The 25,056-nt window shown below is 38.1% G+C and overlaps 1 protein-coding gene across 2 annotated transcripts in view; it reads left to right on the top strand.

Annotated features, from left to right (window-relative positions):
* The window catches only part of aplp1 (amyloid beta (A4) precursor-like protein 1), a 48,417-nt gene extending 29,252 nt beyond the window's left edge, over window positions 1-19,165 (top strand). The window contains exons 4-17 of one of the 2 annotated variants that reach the window (XM_059338471.1): window positions 725-837; window positions 2,496-2,689; window positions 2,786-3,090; window positions 6,003-6,130; window positions 7,912-7,986; window positions 8,106-8,264; window positions 9,553-9,681; window positions 10,072-10,171; window positions 10,266-10,433; window positions 11,856-11,876; window positions 11,986-12,053; window positions 12,196-12,261; window positions 12,741-12,884; window positions 16,156-19,165. In XM_059338471.1, coding sequence (XP_059194454.1) covers window positions 725-837; window positions 2,496-2,689; window positions 2,786-3,090; window positions 6,003-6,130; window positions 7,912-7,986; window positions 8,106-8,264; window positions 9,553-9,681; window positions 10,072-10,171; window positions 10,266-10,433; window positions 11,856-11,876; window positions 11,986-12,053; window positions 12,196-12,261; window positions 12,741-12,884; window positions 16,156-16,257 — 1,772 coding nt within the window. In that variant the 3' untranslated portion in view covers window positions 16,258-19,165. The remainder of the gene's footprint in view (window positions 1-724; window positions 838-2,495; window positions 2,690-2,785; window positions 3,091-6,002; window positions 6,131-7,911; window positions 7,987-8,105; window positions 8,265-9,552; window positions 9,682-10,071; window positions 10,172-10,265; window positions 10,434-11,855; window positions 11,877-11,985; window positions 12,054-12,195; window positions 12,262-12,740; window positions 12,885-16,155) is intronic. The other variant, XM_059338472.1, reaches the window with a different exon arrangement.
* The last annotated feature ends 5,891 nt before the right edge of the window (window positions 19,166-25,056 follow it).

The raw sequence follows: 25,056 nt of genomic DNA, 5'->3' as shown, positions 1-25,056 counted from the left end.
AAACAGTTTCACTTTGTCTCTCTGCCAGTGCCACAGCTTTCTAATTCAATACTATTAGAAGTCTAGATAGGAAGTGATGCAAAGCAGGATGTGCAGCTGAACAATATTGCAGAGATAGAGAGAGGCTGATATAAGCCACTAGGGGGGCAGATAGGCTAACACTGAGTGAGTGAGTGGATGAATGAGTGAGTAATGAACGGTGAGTCACTCTGGATTCATGAAGCACTTTGATTCTTATGAACAGCGCTGTAGAACTGACTGGAGCTTGTTTGATTTCTGTACCACCTGCTCTATCTGTGAACACTCTCCTTTATTATGTGTGAGCCCCAGCCTGTTGTAATTGTGCATATAAAATATAGACTTTAAAACTTCCTCTTCATTTCTATGTGGTTTATGGTGTAAAACAAAGTAGTCATCTGCATTTATGATCTCCATAATAACTGTTTAATATTTATTTTTTAGCAAAGCACATTTTCACTTTATGTCCTTATTAACCTTATACTGTAGCTGCAGTTTGTCTGCTTAAAGTGCTTATACATTACACATTTATGCTTTCTGTCACTCCCAATTTATGCACCCAAACTATTCTACTAGTATGAATATCTGTTTCATGCATTCTCTCTTTGTGTACATTCATTTAATCTCTTCCTGGCCTTAATAAAGCACACTTATTATACTCACACTACTTGAAATCATCGTCACACTTTCTTTAATCCTGCTGCAGAGGGCGAGTATGTGAGCGAAGCCCTGCTGGTGCCGGACCGATGCCGTTTCCTCCACCAGGAGCAGATGGATGCCTGCGAGAGTTACGTGTATTGGCACAACATTGCTAAGGAGGTGAGGGGAAAAAATAATGTGCAGATGTGTAATTTGAAGATATTCAAAACGGTAGCAGGGCAGCAGCAGGGTCATGTTTATGAGACTTTCCACTGGTGGCATTTTCACGTACACAATAGTTTTTCCAGTGTAGACAGCCCTAACTGCTGCAGCAGACTAGACCAGACAAGTCTGTATTACGTCATTCTCTATCAGAACGCCTACCTGAGGTGTTTTTTACAGAGCAGAATGGTGGCAATGAGTTCAAGCTGTATACTCCCTCACTCCTCTTTTATATTCTCAGAGAAGAAACAGAGTGATAATTAGTGAGTAAAAAATAGGCAGATATTCTCACATATACATATATATATATATATATATACAGTACAGGCCAAAAGTTTGGACACACCTTCTCATTCAATGCGTTTTTCTTTATTTTCATGACTATTTACATTGTAGGTTCTCACTGAATGCATCAAAACTATGAATGAACACATATGGAATTATGTACTTAACAAAAAAAGTGTGAAATAACTGAAAACATGTCTTGTATTTTAGATTCCTCAAAGTAACCACTAACTAAGTAACCACAAAATAACTTTGCTTACTAGAATATAAGACATGTTTTCAGTTATTTCACACTTTTTTGTTAAGTACATAATTCCACATGTGTTCATTAATAGTTTTGATGAACAACTATTTACAATCTAAATAGTCATGAAAATAAAGGAAACACATTGAATGAGAAGGTGTGTCCAAACTTTTGGCCTGTACTGTATATATATATATATATATGAGATATATGTGATATATATATATATATATTTATAAAACTTAATATAAAACGTAATATGATAAGGATAAGGATATTTTTATCGTCACAGGGAATGAAATGAGGTTCTCAGGTCCCGATGCAGGTAGTAGCAGTAATAAAACCAAGAAAAAGAAAGCACACAGTAAAAAGACCATTAAAATAATAGTAGCAAAAAAATATATAAAGGAATAAGAGTGTAGATCTAAAAGATAAACAAGCTTTGGTGAAGTGGGCCCAAAGTGCAGCAATGCCTTGAAACATTATTAACATAATAATAATAATAATCATAATACTTCCAGCAATTTATCAGTGAAGTCATTGGGGAAAAATCTAATGTACTCTCCACTAAACCACATATTCTCTGTTCTATCAAGCTAACTATGAGATTCATGCTCCAGCTTTGTTACAAGCTATTATTTCAATGGATGGAACTCCAATAACACTTCAAAACATGGCATCAGATGACACCATTACTAAATTAGCTTTTTATTTCCTGCATATTCTTCTCTAAAAAAGTTTTCATCTTGGTGCATATTGACACTGAGACAGAATACCTGTGCTGCCCTACAAAGCAAAAAGGCAGTAACTGCATTTTTGGTCAAAAATTAGTTATTATCATTTTCATGACATTCAAGGCATCCTTTGTTATGTGACAAAACATCTTATCTCAAATGTGTCGTTTTGGAGAAAAATGGTAGTCGTTTGTACAGAAACTAAACGGCTGGATTACAGGATAACTTTAAAGTCATTTTTCTCAGTACTGCCTTTTTGCTTTGTAGGGCAGTGTGATGCTGATAAGTTGCTCGGCTCTACCTATTATACATTTCGTCCTTAACTTTGAGGAGTTAATTGCCTTTCTTCTCAGGAATGCACTGCAGACAACCTGGAGCTCCACAGCTACGGGATGCTGCTGCCATGTGGAGATCATTTCCGGGGGGTGGAGTACGTGTGCTGCCCCGGCCGAGGGAGCTCCAGCGGTAAAGGAGAGACGGAGGACAAAGACCTCCCTGCTGGTACTCAGACACTCTCAGCCCAGACCAATGGAAAACTCAACACTATGTAAGTGGAGGGAACTTCCGTCAGCAGACGGAAAGGTCAGAGGATGAGATGAGTGTTAGTGGTCATCAGTGTAATAACTGTTCCACTTCTCCACAGCACCAAAGTGATGGCGCCCAATCCAAGCCCCTCTCCTGACACAGACGTGGACGAGGCCGATATGGAAGAGGAGGATGATGAAGTGGTGGAGGAGGAGGAGGAGGACGAAGAGGAGGAGGAGGAAGTTGATGAGGAGGAGGCGGAAGAAGAGGAGGAAGAGGAGACAATAGCTGTGAAAGATCCAGTGGAGTATGAATACCCCATTGACTCTGATCCGTACCAGACACCAGACTACCTGGAGCCCTTCTACAACGAGAAAAGCCAGAAACCAACAACCTCTGCTCCTCTGATGAGGGGGGACAGCTGTAAGTCTCCTTAAGTTCTCCTGCTAATCCTTCATTATTTGTGAAAGGTCTTGTCCTGCAGTTAGGCCCCGTTTACACCAGGACGCTCATTTCATTTCATTCACCTTTATTTAACCAGGCAGGTCATTAAGAACAAGTTCTTATTTATAATGGCGGCCTGACATTGGGGGTAAAAACAACAAAATATTTTATCGGAAGTGCCTTTCGTTTAGACGGTGACGGCGTTTTTGGGGCTTAAAGACGCAAAAATCTGAAACCACCTTCCAAAGTGGAAAAGTTAAATCCTCTCCTCCGTAGCGTAAGACACAAAACTCTGATCTGATCTGCTCACGTCACGTATGTGTTTACGTCACATACATGCTCCAGGACAGGAAATAAAGAAACGTGGGATTATTTCCATGGTGGGACCTTCAAGCTGCTCTGGCAGCTCTAATAAACTTACAGGAGTCTTTCCACCAAATGTCCAGGATATGTACAGATAGTATTAGTGAACAGAGAAGGATCTGGAATTACCTCCATCACATTCTGGATGCAGCGATTGGTGGGAGGAGCCAGACGGCTGTGAACGAGACCTGGGAGATCTAGTGATGGAGGAGAACTTTGTGGAAGGAGTAGCTGATGAAAATGTGTGGCGTGAAAACTTCTGCATGCCCAAAGATGCTCTTATGGCTTTAAGTGGTGCCGCCTGGCTGCATACAATCACATTTCACACACTTTAGCGTCACCGTATGCAGCAGATTTCCTCCCGAAAACGCTCGTCTAAACGAGGAATAAAAAGTGAAGACGGGACGCCACTTTTGCGTCTTCTGTTTAGACCGTCCTCGTGTAAACGTAGCCTTAGTTAACAAAAAAGTCACAGGAATAAATAACTTCACAGTGTCAGTCCTGGTATACTATGAGAGCATATGCATGCTACAGACATGCAAACAAGTGTTAAATATAACCAGTAGCTGTATTTACTGCTCTGTTCATTTCCAGTTCAGCCTCTCATCAGTCTGTCCTGACCTCAGACACGCGTGCATGTCCTGTAGATCTGGTGCATGTCACACATCGTCTCCCACAGCGACCCCGGGCCTCAGCAGCCTAAAGTCAGCCTGCACAGTAACTGGAGCAGCTGACCACTATTCACATGAACTTGACTCAGAACGAACTCAGGATGGTAAACCATGACAGTGCTCACTGTCTGAGTGGGAAACAGTGTAAGCAGTTAAAAGAAAAGCCACAGAGTATTATTAAATCCAACAGTGCAAGTGCAAACTGGTGCTGCTTTCTGTTTTTTGATATTTTCTGATGTTTTCACGATAACTTTTAATTTTAAGTGGAGGGAAATGTCAAATGTATGTAAGTAAGAAACACATGGCAAGTAGTAATCAACAAGGAAAGACCGCTGCAAAGACATATTTATATGTACATATCCAGAAATAATGTTTATTGGAGTTAAGACAAGTGAAATGTATGAACTGTAACTAACTTTATTGAGGTCTTCTTTAAACCGAGCCATATAGGAACGTTGCGATATACAGGTATTGACGATAACGTAATATTAAAATAATGTCATTTGAACATATAATATTTATTGTGCAAGTAATCCAGCACCTCTTAAATCATTTCCATTTTTTGTTCTCACTTTGTATTGTAGTTATGGTTGACAGACAGGTCTTTGAACCTCCCTATGCTCATCTTTTGATTGTAATTAATTTGCCAAAAAAGAAATAAAACATTTTCTTTCTAATATTAAGATATAGGGATAATATTGTTATCATGAATTATTGTGGCCATGATAATCATTTAGTAAAAATCTGGTATTGTGTCACATACTCAGTCCAGTCCAGCAACTTTCACATTTGTCCTGAGTCTCAGAGCAAATGTTTCTTCGTCACAAAAACAAGTTGATGATGTTGAACTAATCCTCAAATATTGGAATCTTTGATTTAAGTAATTTCTAGTAAGAGCTGTTGTACTTGCATTTAAATTATATTGAATACATGCTTATTTTCAAAACAGAGATAAAATATTGTGATTTCAACACTTTTCCGATAATCTTCCAAAGAGAATCTAATCTAGTCTAATCTTAGTAATTAATAATGTTGTAGAACAGGGGTGTCAAACTCAAATACACAGTGGGCCAAAATTTTTAACTTGGACAAAGTCGCGGGCCAACATTGATATTTATTGAAAAAATGGACCTAAACAAGTTCAAATGAAATGGAACAAGCAAAGCTTGATATAACTTAATATTGCAAACATGCAAAATTGAATATCAAATAAAACAAACACATCAATGGCATTCATTTCTTAAATAAAATTTAAATAAAAATCGTATGTCCCTTTATTTTATACGCGGCCTTCTTTAAATTTCAATTTAACAGTAATCTTTTTCCACAGGCTAAAAATAAATGTAAGAATAAAATAATAATAAACCAAATGACTAATAATAATGTCCTTCAATGAATGTGCAGCCATTCAAGCCTTGGACTAGCAAGAAAAAGTGCATAAAGACACTTTAATTGTTGCTCAGTTTGCTCCACACTGATCTACTGTGTTCAAGCCCAAACACCAGCAGAGCATTCTGGGATTTGTAGTATTATTTGCGCTGTATAATACCGGCGGGCCAGCTCTGGTTGTCATTTGGTATTTCCTCGCAGGCCAAATATAATTATACTGCGGGACAAACTTGGCCAGAGTTTGACACCTCTGTTGTAGAAGGTGATTTTTCCCAAAGCATAATGTAGATGTTGAATGTTTCCACCCTCTTCAGATCGTAACTCTAACTTGTCCTCTCTCTTGCTCTTGCTGCTTTGTCAATGTCTCATTTTGAGCAGGGCTGTTCTTTTAATTACCAGATAATTGCCCTCTGGCTCTCGTCGTCTGCATGACAGTAACATCCTCTGTTTCCTGTCTCTCCCGTCCAGTGAACACACCTCGGCCCACAGATGGCGTTGATGTTTATTTTGAGAAGCCGGTGGATGACACGGAGCACGCCAACTTCCTGCGTGCCAAAACAGACCTGGAGGAGCGCAGGATGAAGCGCATCAATGAGGTGACTGTCACAGGGCTGAGAACAGGCTAATAGTCTGTTGGCTGGCAGGACGGACTGAGACTATTCCATCGGTTTCATTTTCTGATTGAATTCTCAGAATGACAGAGGCGTCGGCCTGAACGGGTTAGATGTGCATTCAGGGAAGCAGAAAAGAAAATAATTATAGAAACTTCACATATGACCTTACATTTATATTATGGATCAGTTTGACAGACCAATGTATATTCCAAAGTATAATTAATCTCTATTTAATTTCAATAGATAGATTTCAGAGCAGCAAAATACTATTCTATTAACAGACTTTGCTGTGGTTGTGGGGGCAGTTTCATATAGCACATGATTGACATAAAGACTTTATCACACTGAATATGGGACGACAATACACCCACACACACACACACACACACACTCCCACACACACACACACACACACACACAGCTGACGGCTTTACAACTGCAGGATGTGTCCTTTTGATTTGTAGTTTTACCACAAATACCATGTTTTCTTTGTCTTCACTGTGTTAAAGTGTTCATGTGTTTTAGTCTTTTTGGTCATTTAATGTCTTTTTTTTGTATTTTTTTAGTCATTTTGTGTCTATTTTTGGGTCATTTTGTGTCTTTATTTGTAATTTTGTGTCTTTTTTGGTCATTTTGTGTCTTTTATGGTCATTTTGTTTCATTTTTTTGGTCTTTTTGTGTCTTTTTTTTAGACATTTTGTGTCTTTTTTTGGTCATTTTGTTTCTTTTTTGGGTGATCTGAACTGTGCGTGTGAGATTGTGTTCAGTGAGCGGGGGTCACGGACAACATGCATGTTAAATTGGGGGTCGCGACTCAAAAAGGTTGAGAACTACTGCTTTAAAGCATAACAAAGGTTTTCTTTTCACTCAACAGTTTTGATGAGCACTCTGCCTCTTTACACAGTTAGGTGTCTACTGTTCATAGATAGTGTTCCATAGAAAAAGATCAGCAAGACAGTGATGTCAGCACCATGGTTATTCTTTTTAATCTAAACATTCTCTGTAGACTCAGCGAGTGAAAAACTCAACCTGTCATTTTTTAACTTCTTCTACAGACTGAATATAAAAGCCAGGCTACGTGCCAGACTCGTATTGATATGAGCTGTTACACAGAGTGTTATCAGTATTCTCATCTTACTCTCAGCAAGACAAATGAATACTCTTTTAAGCCAGACATCTGCATTTTTTTTTAATCAAACCGCGTCAAAACTTTGAAGAATGAAGATCGGTTAGACTGTTAACACATTCACCAGCTAACAGGCAGAGCTGCACTGTTGCTCCTTTATGTAATGTTATGTACTTCAAAACACAACAAAAGGACAGCCTTTATAATTATAACAAAAACAATTATAATCATATTATGCATGATTAGGATGCTATAGAAGTGGTGTTCGCCATTTAGTTTCATTTTTATTCATTTTTAAATTTGACACTGAACTTACGGTACTGGTTTCTGTTTAGAAATGTATATTTATTATTTATTCATTTATTTTCTCAGTTATCATTTCTAGAAACGGTTGACAATGTACTGTAATACACTGTACTGTATGTATCATGTATAATCATTTTAAATATTCTGCAATGAAACAGCCTTCTGAGAACATTTGCATTGTCATAACTGTGCAAAATCTGATTTTTTTTTCATCACAAAAAAGTCTCATTATATATATATATTATATGTCTCGTTATAGTCTCGTTATATATAAAAGGTATATGATACTTTCAGAGAAATGAACTGGTATCTTGTCTCTTTAATTCCCTAGATCATGAAGGAATGGGCAGAGGCAGATAACCAGTCAAAGAATCTGCCAAAGTCAGAGCGACAGGCCCTGAATGAGGTAAGCAGAGATTACTCAACCTGCTTTATTGGCTTCATTCTCAAGTTCAAACTCTCCCGTGGCAGTGTAGCACCAACTTCACTCATTCTTCTTCGACTCCCTAATCTTTCCTCCACCAGCACTTCCAGTCTGTGCTGCAGACGCTGGAGGAGCAGGTAGCTGGAGAGAGGCAGAGGCTGGTGGAGACTCATCTGGCCAGAGTGGAGGCCATTCTCAATAACAACCGCCGCCTGGCTCTGGAGAACTACCTCACTGCTGTGCAGTCTGACCCCCCTCAGGTGAGCAGAGAGTACAGAGTTAATAGTCTAGAGGGATTTCAGAATAAAGGCCTCCTATAAGGAGTGAGGAGCATTTATGGGTACAAGTCAGGAACCGGCCTACCTTACATATCTCAAGGGTGCTGAGTCCAAAAAAAATGGTTCCCAAGCGAAATTTTGAGTTTTTGACCTTCTAATTTGTATATCAAATGGCCACCAAATTGCCCATCTTGCACAGTCATTGGACCATTTCTCCTTAGTTTTTTTGTAAGGAGGGAATCAAGATGAGGAAATTAAGTTTCTGGATCTATAGTCTAGAGTCAGAGCAAGGATATAGTGGAGGCTCAGTGTCTTTTATATATATATATATATATATATATACAGTACAGGCCAAAAGTTTGGACACACCCATCTCATTCAATGCGTTTTTCTTTATTTTCATGACTATTTACATTGTAGATTCTCACTGAAGGCATCAAAACTATGAATGAACACATATGGAATTATGTTCTTAACAAAAAAAGTGTGAAATAACTGAAAACATGTCTTGTATTTTAGATTCCTCAAAGTAACCACCCTTTGCTTACTAGAATATAAGACATGTTTTCAGTTATTTCACACTTTTTTGTTAAGTACATAATTCCACATGTGTTCATTCATAGTTTTGATGAATTTACAATGTCAATAGTCATGAAAATAAAGGAAAAACACTGAATGAGAAGGCGTGTCCAAACTTTTGGCCTGTACTATATATATATAAATATATATATATATATATATATATATATGAATGCAAAATACCAACTGGAACATTTAAAAGTGATATTGATTGAATATTTATGTCGGCCTTAAAAAAAACACACAAATAATGCTTAATTTCACCTTAAAAGTTGGTATTTTGCATATATATAAATATACATAAAAAAGGCACTGAGCCTCCACTATATCCTTGCTCTGACCCTAGACTATAGATCCAGAAATTTAATTTCCTCATCTTTGATTGCCTACTTACAAAAAATGGTGGGGAAAGGGGAAAATGGTCCAACAACTGAGCAAGATGGGCAATTTGGCCGCCATATTGATATGCAAATGAGAAGGTCAAACCATTTTTTTTGATTCAGCACCCTTGAAATAAGTAAAGTAGGCCGGTTCCTGACTTGTACCCATAAATGCTCCTCACTTTCACTTTTTGGACAATTCCGTCTAGACTATAAAGCTGATAGATCTGCTTTAACTTATTTCTCCGTGGTACCTTTTAAATCACTGTCTGGCATTTCCTGACTCTGCCTTCCTTCAATCCGTCTTCCAGCCGGAGCGAGTGCTGCAGGCTCTGAAGCGCTACATGGCCGCGGAGCAGAAGGACCGCAGACACACACTCAGGCATTACCAGCATATTGTGGCTGTTGACCCCCAGAAGGCTGAGCAGATGAAATTCCAGGTGTGTGTCTGAGAGTGTGTGTGGTTTTTGTCACACACACCTGTGCTTTTTGAGATGCGAGGCTCCTTTGTGCTGACCGTGAAACGTACAGAACATTGTGTGCTGAAGAGTTTCTGCAGATAAGTTAATAAATAGTGAACTCACAGAGGTGAAGTTCAGGTGCAGTTACCAATCTTCTTTTCATTAAACCCAGATCAAAGCCCAGACCTTGCTCACTTCAAACACAGCCTTAGACACATGACTCCATAGAAAATCTATCAAGGTTTTCATTTTTCATTCATTTAAGGAAGCAATTCACTGCTTCTCTTTTCACACAGACTCATTGTCTGAGCTCTGTTGGTCCTTTTCTTGGAAAAAAGCCGAGCCAAAATGGATTTTTATATTTTGCAGGTGTACACACATCTCCATGTAATTGAGGAGAGGATGAATCAGAGTCTTGCACTGTTATACAAGGATCCCACCTTGGCTGAGGAGCTGCACAATGATATCCGTAAGCACTACTTTTCACATCTGCAGATCCCTCTGTGTATTTCTATCATAACTTATCTTGTAACTTGTATTTTTTCTCTGTCTGCCACGTGTAGAGGAGCTGGTCAAGGCAGAAAGAGGAGACATCAGTGAGCTCATGACCACCTCCTTCTCCGAGACCCGCACTACTGAGGAGCTCCTGCCTGCTGAGAGCGAGGAGGAGAAGGATGATGAAGAGGAAGAGGAGAGAGCCTTCCAGAACAGGCCTTATCCTCCCCGCATCGGTACGCACATCTACATAATACTCACACACAAACACAGGTTTTAACATCCTTAAAGGAACACTCCACCGTTTTTTCATATTAAAACATGTTATTCGGGTAAGTAAGACGAGTTGATACAGACCTCTTGCGTCTCAATGCGTGCACTCAATCGCCCTGGCGCGCGGAGCTACTTGGCTAGCACTTAGCTTAGCCCAGTTCATTCATTAGGATCCAAACAGATGGACAGTTAGAAGCGACCAAACTCCTCCAGGTTTTCCCTATTTAAATACAGCTACACTTCGACTCAGCGCAGTAATATCATCACTCCTGAAAAATCTTCTCCCCTCAGGAGTGATGATATTACTACGCCGAGTCGAAGTGCTCCCAAGTGTTATTCCGCCATACATTATAGTTATCCTTTTTTTTTTTATCCTTTTTTTTATCCGCTTAGAAAAGCGCCACGTTTTATTTTGTGTCGCCATACTTGGTCGTTTAACTACTCGTGTAGCTGTATTTAAATAGGGAAAACGTGGAGGAGTTTGGTCGCTTCTAACTGTCCATCTGTTTGGATCCTAATGAATGAACTGGGCTAAGCTAAGTGCTAGCTAAGTGCTAGCCAAGTGGCGCCGCGCGCCAGGGCGATTAGTGCACGCATTGAGACGCAAGAGGTCTGTATCAACTCGTCTTACTTGACCGAATAACATGTTTTAATATGAAAAAACGGTGGAGTGTTCCTTTAAGGCATTTCATCATCATCATCATCAGAAATGTTATTGAGTACGATAAACCCCTTGAGAGGAATCCTCTCATTTGCGAGCAGGTCCTAAAGTACATTACAAAACAAAACACTCAACAATTTACAGACATACAACAGCAAAGACAACAGGCATCAACACAAACATAACAAACAAAAAATGAACACAAGAATAATCACAACCTCTCAATGGCCACAAGCTGGCCATAACATTAGCCTAGTAAAACTGAAAGAAGTAACATAATATTATTGTAAATTGAAATTGCATTTTAAAAATAAATAAATAAATAAATATGACATAATATTATCTGAAACATGTGCAGTTTAACTCAAAATAAGAAGACAGGGCATATTTAAAACTATGAAGAGACGTCAATGATGGTATGTTTAAAGGAAGATTATTCCTCCGATGGCGCTTTGAACTTAAATGCTTTTTACCAATTGTTTTGTTCACTGTAGGAATGAAAAAGAAGTACTGAGATGAGTGTCGTAATTGATATGTTGAGGAATATGGAATCAAAAATTGTTGTAAATAGACAGGATAATTGCAATGTATACATTTAAAAATAAACTGTAGCCAGTGAATATGTCTTCTTATATTGAGTGTGGGCCATTTGAGTGTGTTATACATGATTTTGTATTTGTAAGTAATAATGTTGTTTTTTTTGTCCTTTTTTCCTCCTCTAAAGAACTGCAGTCGGATAAGAAAGGTGAAATGATATTTAGTGTCATTAATGCACATATTTCTTCCTGTTTATAATGATTGAAATGTTCTTATTCTTACTAAATGTTATCTTCCACCTTTGTCTCCTCCCTTAGTGTCTGCAGTTGAGGAATATGATTATACCACATCTGAGAGAGGCCCTACTTATGAATATGAGGAAAAGGTAAACTGATGATCTAACTGGCTTGCGATATTTCATTCCACTTCAAGTACTTAGACAGAGAGATATGTGTATGTATGTTATCTTTTTAATGTTGTTATGTCCTAATATTTCCCTTATTCTGGCACATTTCCTGTCCTCTTAGATCAACACTTCTGTGGAGCTCAAGCAGGTCGTCAATAAGCCTCCTGAGATCGAGAGAGATGAACTGGTAAGGGCTGAGTATTAACATCACAATGTTCGGTAACGCTTTATATTAAGGTCCTTGTAATAACCATTAATTAACAAGTAATAAGGCCCTCGTAAGTCCTTACAAGATGCTTATTAACATTATTGTGTGTTTATAAGCTTATATAAGTGTTAATAATGGCATTACAAACACCCATGACCCACCCATTATGTCTTTGCCATGCCTTTATTAATCTCATTTTGTTTGCTAATTGATATTAAAATATACTTTATTACTCATCTATTATAAGTTAACTATGCTTTTTGCAACTACCGGATCCAAAGTGAGAACAATGCCTTATTACTTGTTAAATAATGGTTATTAAGGACCTTATTATAAAGCGTTACCCAATGTTCTTATGATAAAAGATTCAGTGAATTCATATTAAAATTATATTTTGTCCTGATAAATATTTCTCATAGATAAAAACTGTCTCACTGCATATTTCTTTCTTTCCTTAGCAACCTGATGCCTTGGAGACGTTTAACCGTGGCGCCATGGTGGGGTTGCTGGTGGTGGCCGTGGCGATCGCCATGGTGATGGTAATCAGCCTGCTGCTGGTGCGCAGGAAGCCATACGGCACTATCAGTCATGGCATCGTAGAGGTATGATTCCAGATGGTTGAGGCCTTATTTTAGAGCCAAAGGATCACAGGTGTGGGACTTAAACTGTAAACTGTGTATATATTACTTAGCTACCTATAATAACACTAAAGCAGCTATTCTCAACCTTGGGGTCCCGATCCCAATTGGGGTCGCGAGATGATTTCTGGGGGTCGCCAAAACATTTAGGAAGTCAGCTCTGTCTCCACTGTGTTAAAGTGTTCATGTGTTTTAGTCTTTTTGGTCACTTAATGTCTTTTTTTGGGTCATTTTGTATTTTTTTTTTGTCATTTCATGTCTTTTTTGGGTAATTTTGTGTCTTTTTTTTGTAATTTTGTGTCTTTTTTGGTCATTTTGTGTCTTTTGTGGTCATTTTGTTTCATTTTTTTGGTCATTTTGTCTCTTTTTTTAGTCATTTTGTCTCTTTTTTTAGTCATTTTGGTTCTTTTTTGGGTGATCTGAACTGTGCGTGTGAGATTGTGTTCAGTGTCACGGACGACATGCATATTAAATTGGGGGTCGCGACTCAAAAAGGTTGAGAACTACTGGTCTAAAGCATAACAAAGGTATCATTTGGCTTCCATTAATTTCATATTGCGGTGAACTAAGTAGCGACAAGTGTGTAAAATAAAAGGCTGGAGTTCTGAACTTTTTCAGCATTGTGTGAACTCCTTTGTTAATCAATAATCAATCAAATCAAAATTACTTTGTTTATCCCAGAGGGGAAATTCAGTTAGTCTGTTAGCTCTTCTGTAGATTATTGAAGAATGAGACAGCCTGATGGCTGAAGGAGAGAAGGATCTTTGAAATGTCTCCGTCCTGCAGAGAGAGGAGCCGTCCACTGCTGTTTTTTTTGGTCCATGAAGGTTTTGTGTAGTTATTAAGGGCTTGAATGAATCTGCAGTCTAGCGTTCACATATATTATTAAAGCACTTCCCCTGTGTTGCAGCATGTAAAATCAACTGGTATGATCAGGGTATAATCCTTCGGGTTTGACATTTTGAGAAATATACCAGTTTGATTTAATTTCAACAATCTTTATTAATATTCTCAGAATCTCTTGGTAAAAATGAAGCTACAGCCAACAGTTAGCTTACAATAGGTTAGCACAAATACTTGAAATAGGGGGGAAACACTAGCCTGGTTCTGTCAAAACTATATAAAAAAAAGGGAGATTGTCGTTTTTACACTTTATTTCTCTACAGATGAAACAAACGAGATGTAACGTGTTTCTTAGTGAGATGTGGCGGTGCTAGAAGGCAGATTCTGATCCCTGTGGACGGAAGCAGGGTAGCTGTTTCCCCATGTTTCCAGTCTATAAATGAGCATATTTCCCAAAAGGCAAGACAGTTCCTTTCAGAAGCAGTTGGTGATTAAATACTGCACCGTGGAAGGCCTTTGGGGCTCTCCCCAGCTCAGAAGCCATAGAACCTTCCTAAAGCCTTCCCAGCACGCAGCCACATCATCTTGAGCCACTATTCCATATTTAAAGATGAAGTGCTGGACTTTTCCATAAACATACGCTACACTGAAGCTCTTTTGAGTCCACACAGTGCAGGTTAAGCCCCTCTACATATTCATTATACCAGGGTTGTGGTGTTTGGTGTCTCTGGTGACTTACTTATTGCTATTGCACATTTGCAACTACATTTGCATACTTAATAAACTGATCTGATGTGCTCTAATACATGTTTATTCCATTTTTGTGCTGAATTGTACTACCATTAGTAGCCTGAAGTTACAGCTACTGCACAAACAGAAAGCAGCCTCCGGTAGAAATAACTTTACCTTAAAAGACCCAAACAAGAAGAATCTGGTTACGAGGGCACTGTTTACAAGTGTTAGCATGGATACACACATTAGCTTTTGTTTTTTTCTGCCATGTGACCCAAAGGGGATGAATACATTTACAGCGTGCCTAGTCAGAGTTACTTGCTGAGCTCTCCTGAGGCTTGTGAGCTAAACTGCAGACACATCAACATGTTTGTGTAATTGCTGCCGCAGCCAGAGGGGCGACACAACAGCTCCGCAGGTTGAGGAAAATAATTAATAAATACGGCAAGGCAAGGCAAGGCAAGTTTATTTGTATAGCACAATTCAACACAAGGTAATTCAAAGTGCTTTACATACACATTAAAAACAGCAAGACACAATTGAAAACAGTAAAAACAGTCAATTAAAACAGGGAAATAGAAATAAAAAATAATAAAAAGTCTTGTGCCATCTATAAGATCTAAGTTGTCTTTGGAGCAACTTTATACTTGATTACATCACACATTGAGTTTTAGCACTCTAGTTTTCAGATTTAGGAGTGTTTTTCCCAACCTTTTCATAAAAACGTAGTATATCTGGTCAATTTTTGAAAATTATAAAAATTGTACCTTCAAAACAGCAAAAAAGGCACATGGCAACAATCCCAACTACCATTTGGACTTTATTATACAACCATCTCATGAACCAGAATAGACATCAAGACAAATCTAAATTGCATTTTGAAGAAAATTTACTAACTTTCTATGTTAGTTAGAGGCTTAATAATAAGGCTGATTAATTGCATACAAAGACCGTCGTCGACTACAAAGAGCAGCAAGGCAAGGCAAGTTTATTTGTATAGCACAATTCAACACGAGGTAATTCAAAGTGCTTTACATACACATTAAAAACAGCAAGACACAATTGAAAACAGTAAAAACAGTCAATTAAAACAGGGAAATAGAAATAAAAAATAATAAAAAGTCAAGTCAAAAGTCAAACATTGTGTAGTTAAAAAGTAAATAAATTAATTATAAATACATTTGAGCTTCAAAATAGATTAAAGGGGTGAGTTATATGAAAATTTACCCTCCTCGCAGTTCTCATGAAGGGGTGAATTTGCTATAAAGACCAAAGTGACCAAAAAGTTTTTGCGCTGGGCTGTAAATCTGTTTGTTTCTGCTGTAAAGTTGATTATTTTAACATGGTTTTCAATGAGGATTGAACAGCCTTAACCCTCTATGTCACGGTGTTGCCCTCAGGCAACACACCCATTTTTGGCCTGTCAAATTTCTACAGTGCAGACATTTTTGAGTGATGCAATACCTTAAAAAAGAGGAAGAGTATAGGGAACCAATAGCAATGCTTTAATTTGTCACATGACCTCCAGGAGGCCATAAGGGCAGTAGAGTAGAGCAGATAAGTGTTAAATTTAAGAGTACGCTGCAGTAAACTATAGTGTTTTAGTCCTGATTTAAATGTGTCCCTAGTGTGTAATAATTAGCTTTTGTGTTTCCCGCAGCAGGTCGACCCCATGCTGACACCAGAAGAACGACAGCTCAACAAAATGCAGAACCACGGCTATGAAAACCCCACCTACAAATTCTTTGAACAGATGAACTGAGGTACTGGGGCTGCCAACAAGTCATGCCTGACCACACGTTTTGCCCCACCCACCCCCACCCCCACCCCCACCCAACTCTTCCTTAAAGTGGTGTCCCAGCTACACTCCCTTTGACGGATTTATGATGTGTTGCAAACATAAAGTAACTGAATAAGTACGGGGTACAACCCAAACCCATTGTAAATGACCAACAACCTATCATCATTAGCAGAATGTGAATAATGAGAAAACAAACTCACGTCACCTATAGAAACCTCCTCGGGGTTAGAGTCTGAGGATTTCCATTAGCAATGCCACATAATGTTCATAATCCTGAAACATTCACCTCACCATAGACAGAAAACCATCCCAGTGGCATGACTTGACCTTTTGCTCCTCACTAGAAACTGAAGTTGAACGGTGCATAATGCTTTATAGTATTTATTTTTCAGTAGTAGTCTCTTTGGTTCAAGTTGTACCACAGTTAGATATAATGTATCTGTGTAGATGAGTGTGAGTGACAGCCTATAGTTAAATTATAGTGTAATTCTCAATTTAAAAGCCACTCAGTGATAAAAAGGGCAAAGCTAATTGTCAAACTATCCTTACCTCCCTGAGCTACTGTAACATTGGACACTAGCTCTGACATTAAGACATGAACACTAAGTGAGGATGTGGAGGTGTTTACTGTGAATGTGTGACACATTTAGGCTTTCATTTTAAAACATACAAGGCCAAACAGACCACACTAGTCGATACAGAACTGGTGGTACAAAAGAAAAACCATGCCATGTTTTTGAGGATCTGCGCTCAATATTATTACTAATTATTTGGCAAAACATAACAAATATTCCATTTAGCCAACCTAGTCAGTGAATGAGTTTATTTTATTTGTACTGCTACCTAAAGAACTGCAAAACAGAATAATCAGAAGTCCGTTATTTTAATGAAAGCATGACAACTTGGTGTATGATACTGCTGTATTTATTTGTGTTGTTCTCGTCATTGCTTTTTGAAAAGTCGGAAATGTCACCGTTCAAAAAGGACACTGTAAATAACGTAAGAAATACATACTACTAGGTGTAGACATTTCTATGATTAATTTGCATTGATGTAATGGAATAATACATAAAAATAGTACATTGTGCTGTTGCGAGAAGGAGAAACATTTTCCTAACATGGCTGATTGAAAACGGACTGTTGTAAAAACCAGCACAAGACAACGACACAGTAACTTCTTTCTGAATGTATTTAAGGTAGACGTTGAGATTCCATCTTCTTTTGCATCATCCCCCCTAGTAGACCGTAATAGGAGTAGTGAATCAACACATCCAATAGACAGACGACATGTCTGGTGCCCTTCTCATCACTTCCTGTAGCAGCCTGTTCATTTTCACATTTGGCAGGTGTGTAACAGAGCAGAGGAACTTAAAGCGCAGCAGGTTTTACTGTACAGAGCAGCGGAGGGTAATGAGGCCACAGCTACAGAAATGTCAAGTATCAGTGTGTGTCATAAAAACAGACCACACTCATTTAAAGGCATTAAAGCACTAAAACATGCTGTGTGTCTTTAAATCTCCCCGTTTGACAAATTTGGTCTCAACAACCTTGAATGTTAGTACTCTATAGATGCTTTATTTAAGTTACTCTCTTCTTAAATAGCTTTTCACTGAATGACTCATCATAGTTTGTCATATTTATGATCAACATAGTACCCTGTATAGGTAAGTGAAAAAGGGATTGCCCCTTTTTTCTGGCTGATTGTTAATTGCTTAGTGTCAGGTTGAATTTCCTTTAGCCACTTCTATTAGACCATCTTGGTTAAGGAAGGTCGCATTGTGGGATGTTGCTTTTTGTTCATCAGTCTTTTTTTACTATATATGCTATAGTAGAGATAACCCATACCAAAATCAGTTTATTTATTTTACTGGTGGAAGTTTTCTTTTAAAACCTGCATTTGTTCATTCAGAGGAAAAAAGTCATTTAAGTTGTTGTTGTTTTTTTGTAAAGTTTGCTTTGGAATAAGCAAAAAGAGTTATGATCTAGCATTGATCTTCAGTTTGTCTCGTTTGGCAGGTTTATTGCAGGTTGCGGTTGTGTTATGACAGGTGAAGAGAAGTCATAGCCCTTGTATAATTTGTACAGCTACGTTAGTGAATGAAAACGTTGTATGTTCACAGTTTAAGTCAGTTGATCTTGTAATGATACTACTGAAACCATAGATGAGAATAAGCTTGCCTGTGTTTCCCAAACCACTGAAGGTTTCCTACCAGCATTTAGCAGACTTAGAATGGTGTATACTGTAGTTACTCAAATCACATTTGTACGTACGTCCTCTGTCAAATTCTAGACTTCTTTGTTGGTCTGTCCCCTTACTTCCCCGACGAAATATAAACAATGTTATTGAGATTTTAATTGCTGCATTATTGCCTTTTACAATGCTGTGTTTTGGATGTAATTATTCTGTATTTTTTATTTCTATGTAATAATCAGTTGGATCAAGGGTCATGCTTTTCACCTGTAATGTAAATTATAGAAGCTTGTATGAGAAAACAAAAGACAAGTTTATAACGTTCGGAAATGTGAAATATAGAAAGACAGCCTCTGCCTAATTGACGAGGAGGGGCACTAAGCACAAGTAGAACCAAATTACTCGATTTATGTACAGCTTGCTAAATGTTAGACATTGATTCTGTCTGTCTGATTTCAATTATACCGCATTGATTCTAGGGATGTTGAATGCATCGTTCAGAGAGCTGATCTTCATTTTCATTCAGACCTTTGACCAAAGACATGCTCCACAAATAAGCAGACAGATATTCCTATTTGGCAAATGTTCTCTGTTGTGTAACTGTATTTGCAAGCAATCTGAGAAATTAAAACTGGTCAAGCTAAATAATAGTGTAATAAAAATGAATGACCCATAAAATACTGTGTCTGTGCTTATTTAATGACTTCTACTGATGTATTCTCATGAACTGGTTTGTACGATTTGTTACGAAAGCTGATGATATCCAGCGGCCTGTCACACAGAGTGGTCTTTTGCCTTTAATTATAAATAAATTTAAGCTTCAAAATAGATTAAAGGGGTGAGTTGTATGAAGATTTACCCCCCTCACGGTTCTCATGAAGGGGTGAATTTGCTATAAAGACCAAAGTGACCAAACAGTTTTCTCACTGGGCTGTAAATCTGTTTGTTTCTGCTGTAAAGCTGATTATTTTAACATTTGTTTCAATGAGGATTGAACAGCCATAAGGCCCGTCACCATAATTACTATATCGACTTATCATTCAATATATAAAATTGACATGATAGTTTTTTTCTGGACTCCATATTTTGTCGTTTACATGCGTTACATAAGCCATCAACATTTTCGCAAGGAAAAGAGGAGCCACGACACTCGTAACACAGACTTTTTCTGCTTTTTTTGTGTTGTGTTTAAAGTAATGCTGCAAATGTTTGACAGGCAGTACGAATTCCTGAAAAAAACTATATTTCCCAAGCAGCAATTCCCGCTGTGTATGTGTTAATTATAATATAAAAAAATATTATACATATACATAATATTTATCTCAGTGCAATTTTTTTGCACTATTCATTTAATGCGGAAGCCTAATTCCTTCGAAGTTTGTGGTAGGACCTTTTCCCTTTCATATTTTATTGTGAGACTCATAACCTTCTCTTTTATCTGCTGGTTAACTGGTTGTCTGTGAAAAACAAGAACAGTCTCAGTAGCATAGTTAAAGTGTGCATCAAGATTATTGGAGTTCAGCAGAAGGACGAGGGCACAATTTGGGAGAAACACATGGCTGAGAAAAGAAAACAAAATAAAATTATCAACTCACAAGATCAACGAATTCTCTCTGATGCCTTCAGGCCGATTAAAACAATGTGCCTACAGAGACTTTAAGTTGTTACTATAAGTCATTTTCCCTTCTGCTATTAAGCTTCTTAACACAGACCAGACCCAGTGGCGGTTCTACACAGGGGCCTCCAGGGGCCACTGCCCCTGTGAAGAAGCCCTTTGGCCCCTGCTGTGGCCCCTGTGTCAATTTAATAATAAAATGATCAATTTATAATGATGAATGACAGTAGCCTGGCTAACACCAGACCAAATCTCATTTGAGACACTTTCAAAATAAAAAGTAATGGTGCACAAAAATGAGAAATGTCATTGTCGTACAAAAATAGTTGTTATTGTTGGTGAGTCTCATTGTTTAAATCAGTGTATTTGTATCTTCCAAATATACTTAAATTAGATTTTTAAATAAGGTAAAATAAAGGTTTTGAATGCTTAAATATCATCTCTGCCGTTTTTTAATGTGCTAATGTGCCCCTCTGATTAAACACTGGCCCCTGCTTGGCCCCCACAGTAAAACTGGTCTAGAACCGCCGCAGACCATACCCATTTTAAGTGATTTGAGAGTTGTTCCTCCTACTGGTTTTATATGGTTTTCATTTAAATATGTTTTCCTTTACGGTTCTCATCGTACCTCGTCCCTCCTGCCGTCCCGTACCCCAAATATGTTTCCTTTAACTTATTTATTCACTTACTTTATTCATTGTCTGTTGTCTGTATGGATGTGCGGACTAGGAAAGCTTCAAATGGGGGGTGAATAAAGTTGTCTGATTCTGATTAATGCGCCTGCAGTCTCAGTGTTACTTTTTTGTGAGATAGCTATAAAATGAAATGCATTACTTCGGCAGGAATAACTATGAACCAGTCGTTAGAAAAGCCTGATTCTTCACATGCATGATTTCTCTCTTTAAGGAGACTGAGACTGTGGTCATACGACTAGGAAACTTAATTTAGTGATTCATCTCACTGAGGCACATGCAGGAGATTGAACATTGATCATGATGTCACCTGTATAATGAACCCTATAATGTAAAAGTCACAGTAAGAGGAAGGAAACTGTCTGACTAACCCATCGTGGAAATTTTGTTTTCTTCTTCTTTTTTTTCTCCTTTGTTGAATTCTCTAGAAAAAGAAACCTAAAGTACACCTAGAAGGTGGCTAGAGGAGTGAAAGCAATTGATGAATGTCAATTCATTCATGTGTCAGACATTGACGTAACATAAAGAACATTTGATTGTAAAACTTTTAGCAAAGATAAGAATCTTTAGGTGTAAGATAAGGTCTCCTCTCACTTCTCAGTATGGGGTTTCAATAACTCCTTAACCCACAGTGTCATCTCTGTGAGGCAGAAGTGAAGTTCACTTTCTCTGTCGAGAGATATCACCTCGTTGCCTTTAACAAAACGGAATAAACTAAATTTATCTTTCAATTAATTCAATTTAATTCAGTTTTGAATACTTGTATTAAAAGGCCCCATATAGACACATAGGGCAGCTACTATATGAGATGCAGTTCAGCTTTTTATCTAATTCCAATGAAAACCAATTTGCGTCATTATAAGATGCTCAGATAAACTAACAAGAGAGTGAAAATCTGTTAGGGGTGAGTGGGAGGTGTGGTGGATGTTTGTATCCTGTTTGAAAGGGAAAAGTTCCATTCATCCATGACCTTTAACCGCTAATACGAACTCGGATCGGTCGCACAGAGTCCCCATTAAACCTGAGCTGCATGTCTTTGGACTGTGGGAGGAAACCAGAGTCTCACCACTACACCACTGTTTAGCCCCAGTAAATCCTGTTATCCTGCTATTTTCCCAACTTTAAGCGAGTACATTCGGTGCCAGTACATTTCCTATGAACATGGACGTTTATTTTGAAAAGCCGATATGCATGTAATGAGCAGAAACAAGCCCGCTGTTCCTAAAACATCCAAAATTGACACTGGCGGGGTACTTAGAGGGTCCAATTTCACTGACCAAGCGTCAGTATATGATGAGTTGGGTGCGAGAACATGTTGGGTATTCAGAAACTTTAAACAAGTTGTCAGGACTTCAGTGAGGCTGTGATGCTACAGCTAACATTACAGTGACAGTCATTCCCCGGCTGCAATGAGAGTGCAGAGAAACACTGATTAATCAGAGCGCGTTTTGAACATTAAAGCATGTAAATATGTTCTAGTAGAAACCCAACGGTACAAGTATTATCTTGAAAATATGCGCAACATGTGCACCAGGGCTGAAGCATTTACATGAATTCTAAAAAACAATGGTACTGTACAGAGAAAACCATACAGTACTTTTAATGTCAACCTCCAAATCATTGTAACTTTGTTAGTGAGTAGTTTCCTTTCAACTTGCAATGAGTCATGATATACTGTAGCTGTGGGGGTTCATTTCCTGCCATTTCTACGCATATGACAGCTTCAAACAAATCATATTAATGCGCTGTATGCTGTGATAAGCATTAATAAACATCAGACCCTTGATACAAACCGACTGATTAGCTGCTTTGACACAGTTCCCAAGCACAAATTTACCTGACAGTCACTAGCGTGGGTAGGCCTCACACTTCCTTCACCCACAAATTACAAAGAAGCGTCAAGCCCCAGCCCCTCGCCCTGCACAGGTTCACTTCTTCCAAACCACAACACTGACGGGTAGTCCTGCTTACCCAGATTACTGTGAACAGGCTCTGTGGCTGTACAGTGACAGTTTGCCATTGATGCCTCCAGCGCACATCAGTCATCTTGGTAGCGGTTCCTCTGAAGTTGACTGCTTACATACCGCCACTGTGGTAATGTCAGACGACTCATATTAGCCCCGAGTTTTATCACATCGCACTCTGAGTGTGTCTTTTGTTTAGTTCACTAACACTTTGATTCATTCAACAAAAACAACAATATGAAACCCCTCAGTATGCAGAGATTAAAAAGCTCAGTAGGTAGATCAAAGGTGAAGTTGCTTACTTGTTGAATTAAAATAAAAATATCATGAACATCATATGAGATGCGTGGGTGCTGAGGGACACACTAATGCTTGTCGAATGTGCATCGGCAAGCATTTACCTCAAATACCCCACACAGTTAGACACCTCAGTGAGTCAGCATTGTGCCGGGCCTGATGGTGATTGTTAAACTGACGGTGAGGGGATCGGAGGTGCTGAGGAGTGTGGTGTGGGGGCCTGATAGTTTTGATATTACTGGAAGGTGAAGTTCTCAGCTCTAGCTGTCTCCTTTCCATGTAGCGCAAGATGACATTTAAATGTTGGTATAATGCTAATTTCTCTGAGATGAATCGATGAGATCACACTGTCCAGTGGTTTCACAGTCTTGATCAGCCTCGACTTGAGACCTTCAAATGTCACCATATACATATACATGTACATATGCACGCACACAAACACATACACACAGCCTTTATTTCCATAAAGTTATAATGGATGGTCAGCCGTTTATAGCTGCTAAAAAGAACGACTGAATATGGAACAGCAGTTTAGATCGGAGGAGATCCGAAAAAAGAAAAAGAAAAAGAAATGTCGTCATCGATTCCAAAGAATCCGCCTTGTGTTTAACACTAAATGTCCCTTTACCACATGTGTGAAAATGATGTATGGGTGTTTAAATGCCGCACTTGGAATTTAGTACACAACTGCAAAGTTGATGCAACTTGGGTTGTGTTTTGCAGCCACTCAGGATGTCAAATGTTTTCCAATACCAATTTTGCAAGGTTTAGCACACAAAAAAATACCCAAACTGGCCAGCATGTTTACTCATAATATCCATGACACATAACCATCATTGCATAATGGAAAAATGGAGAACAACAGTTAATCTACCAAATGTAAAATGTGTTTTTTATTCTTGACATTTACAACATATTACATGTATATATATTATGATCAACAACAACTCTGGAAAAAAAATGTTACTATTTATAACATTAATCTAAAATGTTAGGGTCATAATGTTTAAGAGCTATGGACCGATATTTATTTAATGGTAAATGGTTGACATACTCTGTCATTAAAATTGATTATTTATTTTTTTGGACATTGAGTGAAAACAAAACTTGAAAAAGAAGGACATCTTGTACAAGACTGTACCCCAATCAACAGTCCACATGGGAGGTTCTGGTTGTTGGGTTGTTGGTTTGGCAGCAGGATTATTATAACTATCATTATAACTATCAACTATATTATACTAGCCAGATGTTCATGAAACTTGGTGCAAGAGTCGAGCATTGGCCGAGGAATACCTCAATTATTTTTCACTTTCATTAACATTCAGAGATAGGGCCGAGACCACATCTGTGCTCTCATGTTTTAGCCATTTTCATTTCTCTATACTTAACCCTTTATCAGGCAAAGAACTATATTTGGTAGTTAGAGTCAGGTAATATTTCGAGAAAAAAGTTGCAAATTTACTAGATTAAAGTGGCAAACCTACAAGAAAAAAAGTTGCAGATTTAAGAGATTTAAAGTGGCGAATCTGCACGAAAAAAGTCACAGATTTAAGCGAAAAAAGTGGGAAAAAAGCAACTTTTTTCTCCCAGATTCGCCACTTTAAATCTCATAAATCTGCGCATTTTTTTCTCGTAGATTTGCCACTTTAATCTCGTCAACTTTTTTCTCAAAATATTATTTTCGTATGTTTTTGGGTTTTTTTACACATTCTGGCAGTATGTAATATCCTCCAATATTCTCTAGGGTTGAAATTTGGAATTTGCAAGTATTTCAATGAGTGTCCTATTAAGGGTTAAAGTGGTGAATCTGGGAGAAAAAAGTTGCTTTTTTCCTACTTTTTTCGCGTAGATTTGCCACTTTAAATCTCTTAAATCTGCAACTTTTTTTCTTGTAGATTTGCCATTTTAATCTAGTAAATTTGCAACTTTTTCCTCGAAATATTACCTGAAGTTACCAAATATAGTTCTTTGCCTGATAAAGGGTTAAATGTCCAATTTGGA

The sequence above is a fragment of the Centropristis striata genome, chromosome 8 (genome assembly GCF_030273125.1).
Source record: "Centropristis striata isolate RG_2023a ecotype Rhode Island chromosome 8, C.striata_1.0, whole genome shotgun sequence".
NCBI classification, from domain to species: Eukaryota; Metazoa; Chordata; class Actinopteri; order Perciformes; family Serranidae; genus Centropristis; species Centropristis striata.
The sequence above is the reverse complement of the archived record's forward strand: the minus strand, read 5'-3'. Positions and strand labels throughout refer to the sequence as shown.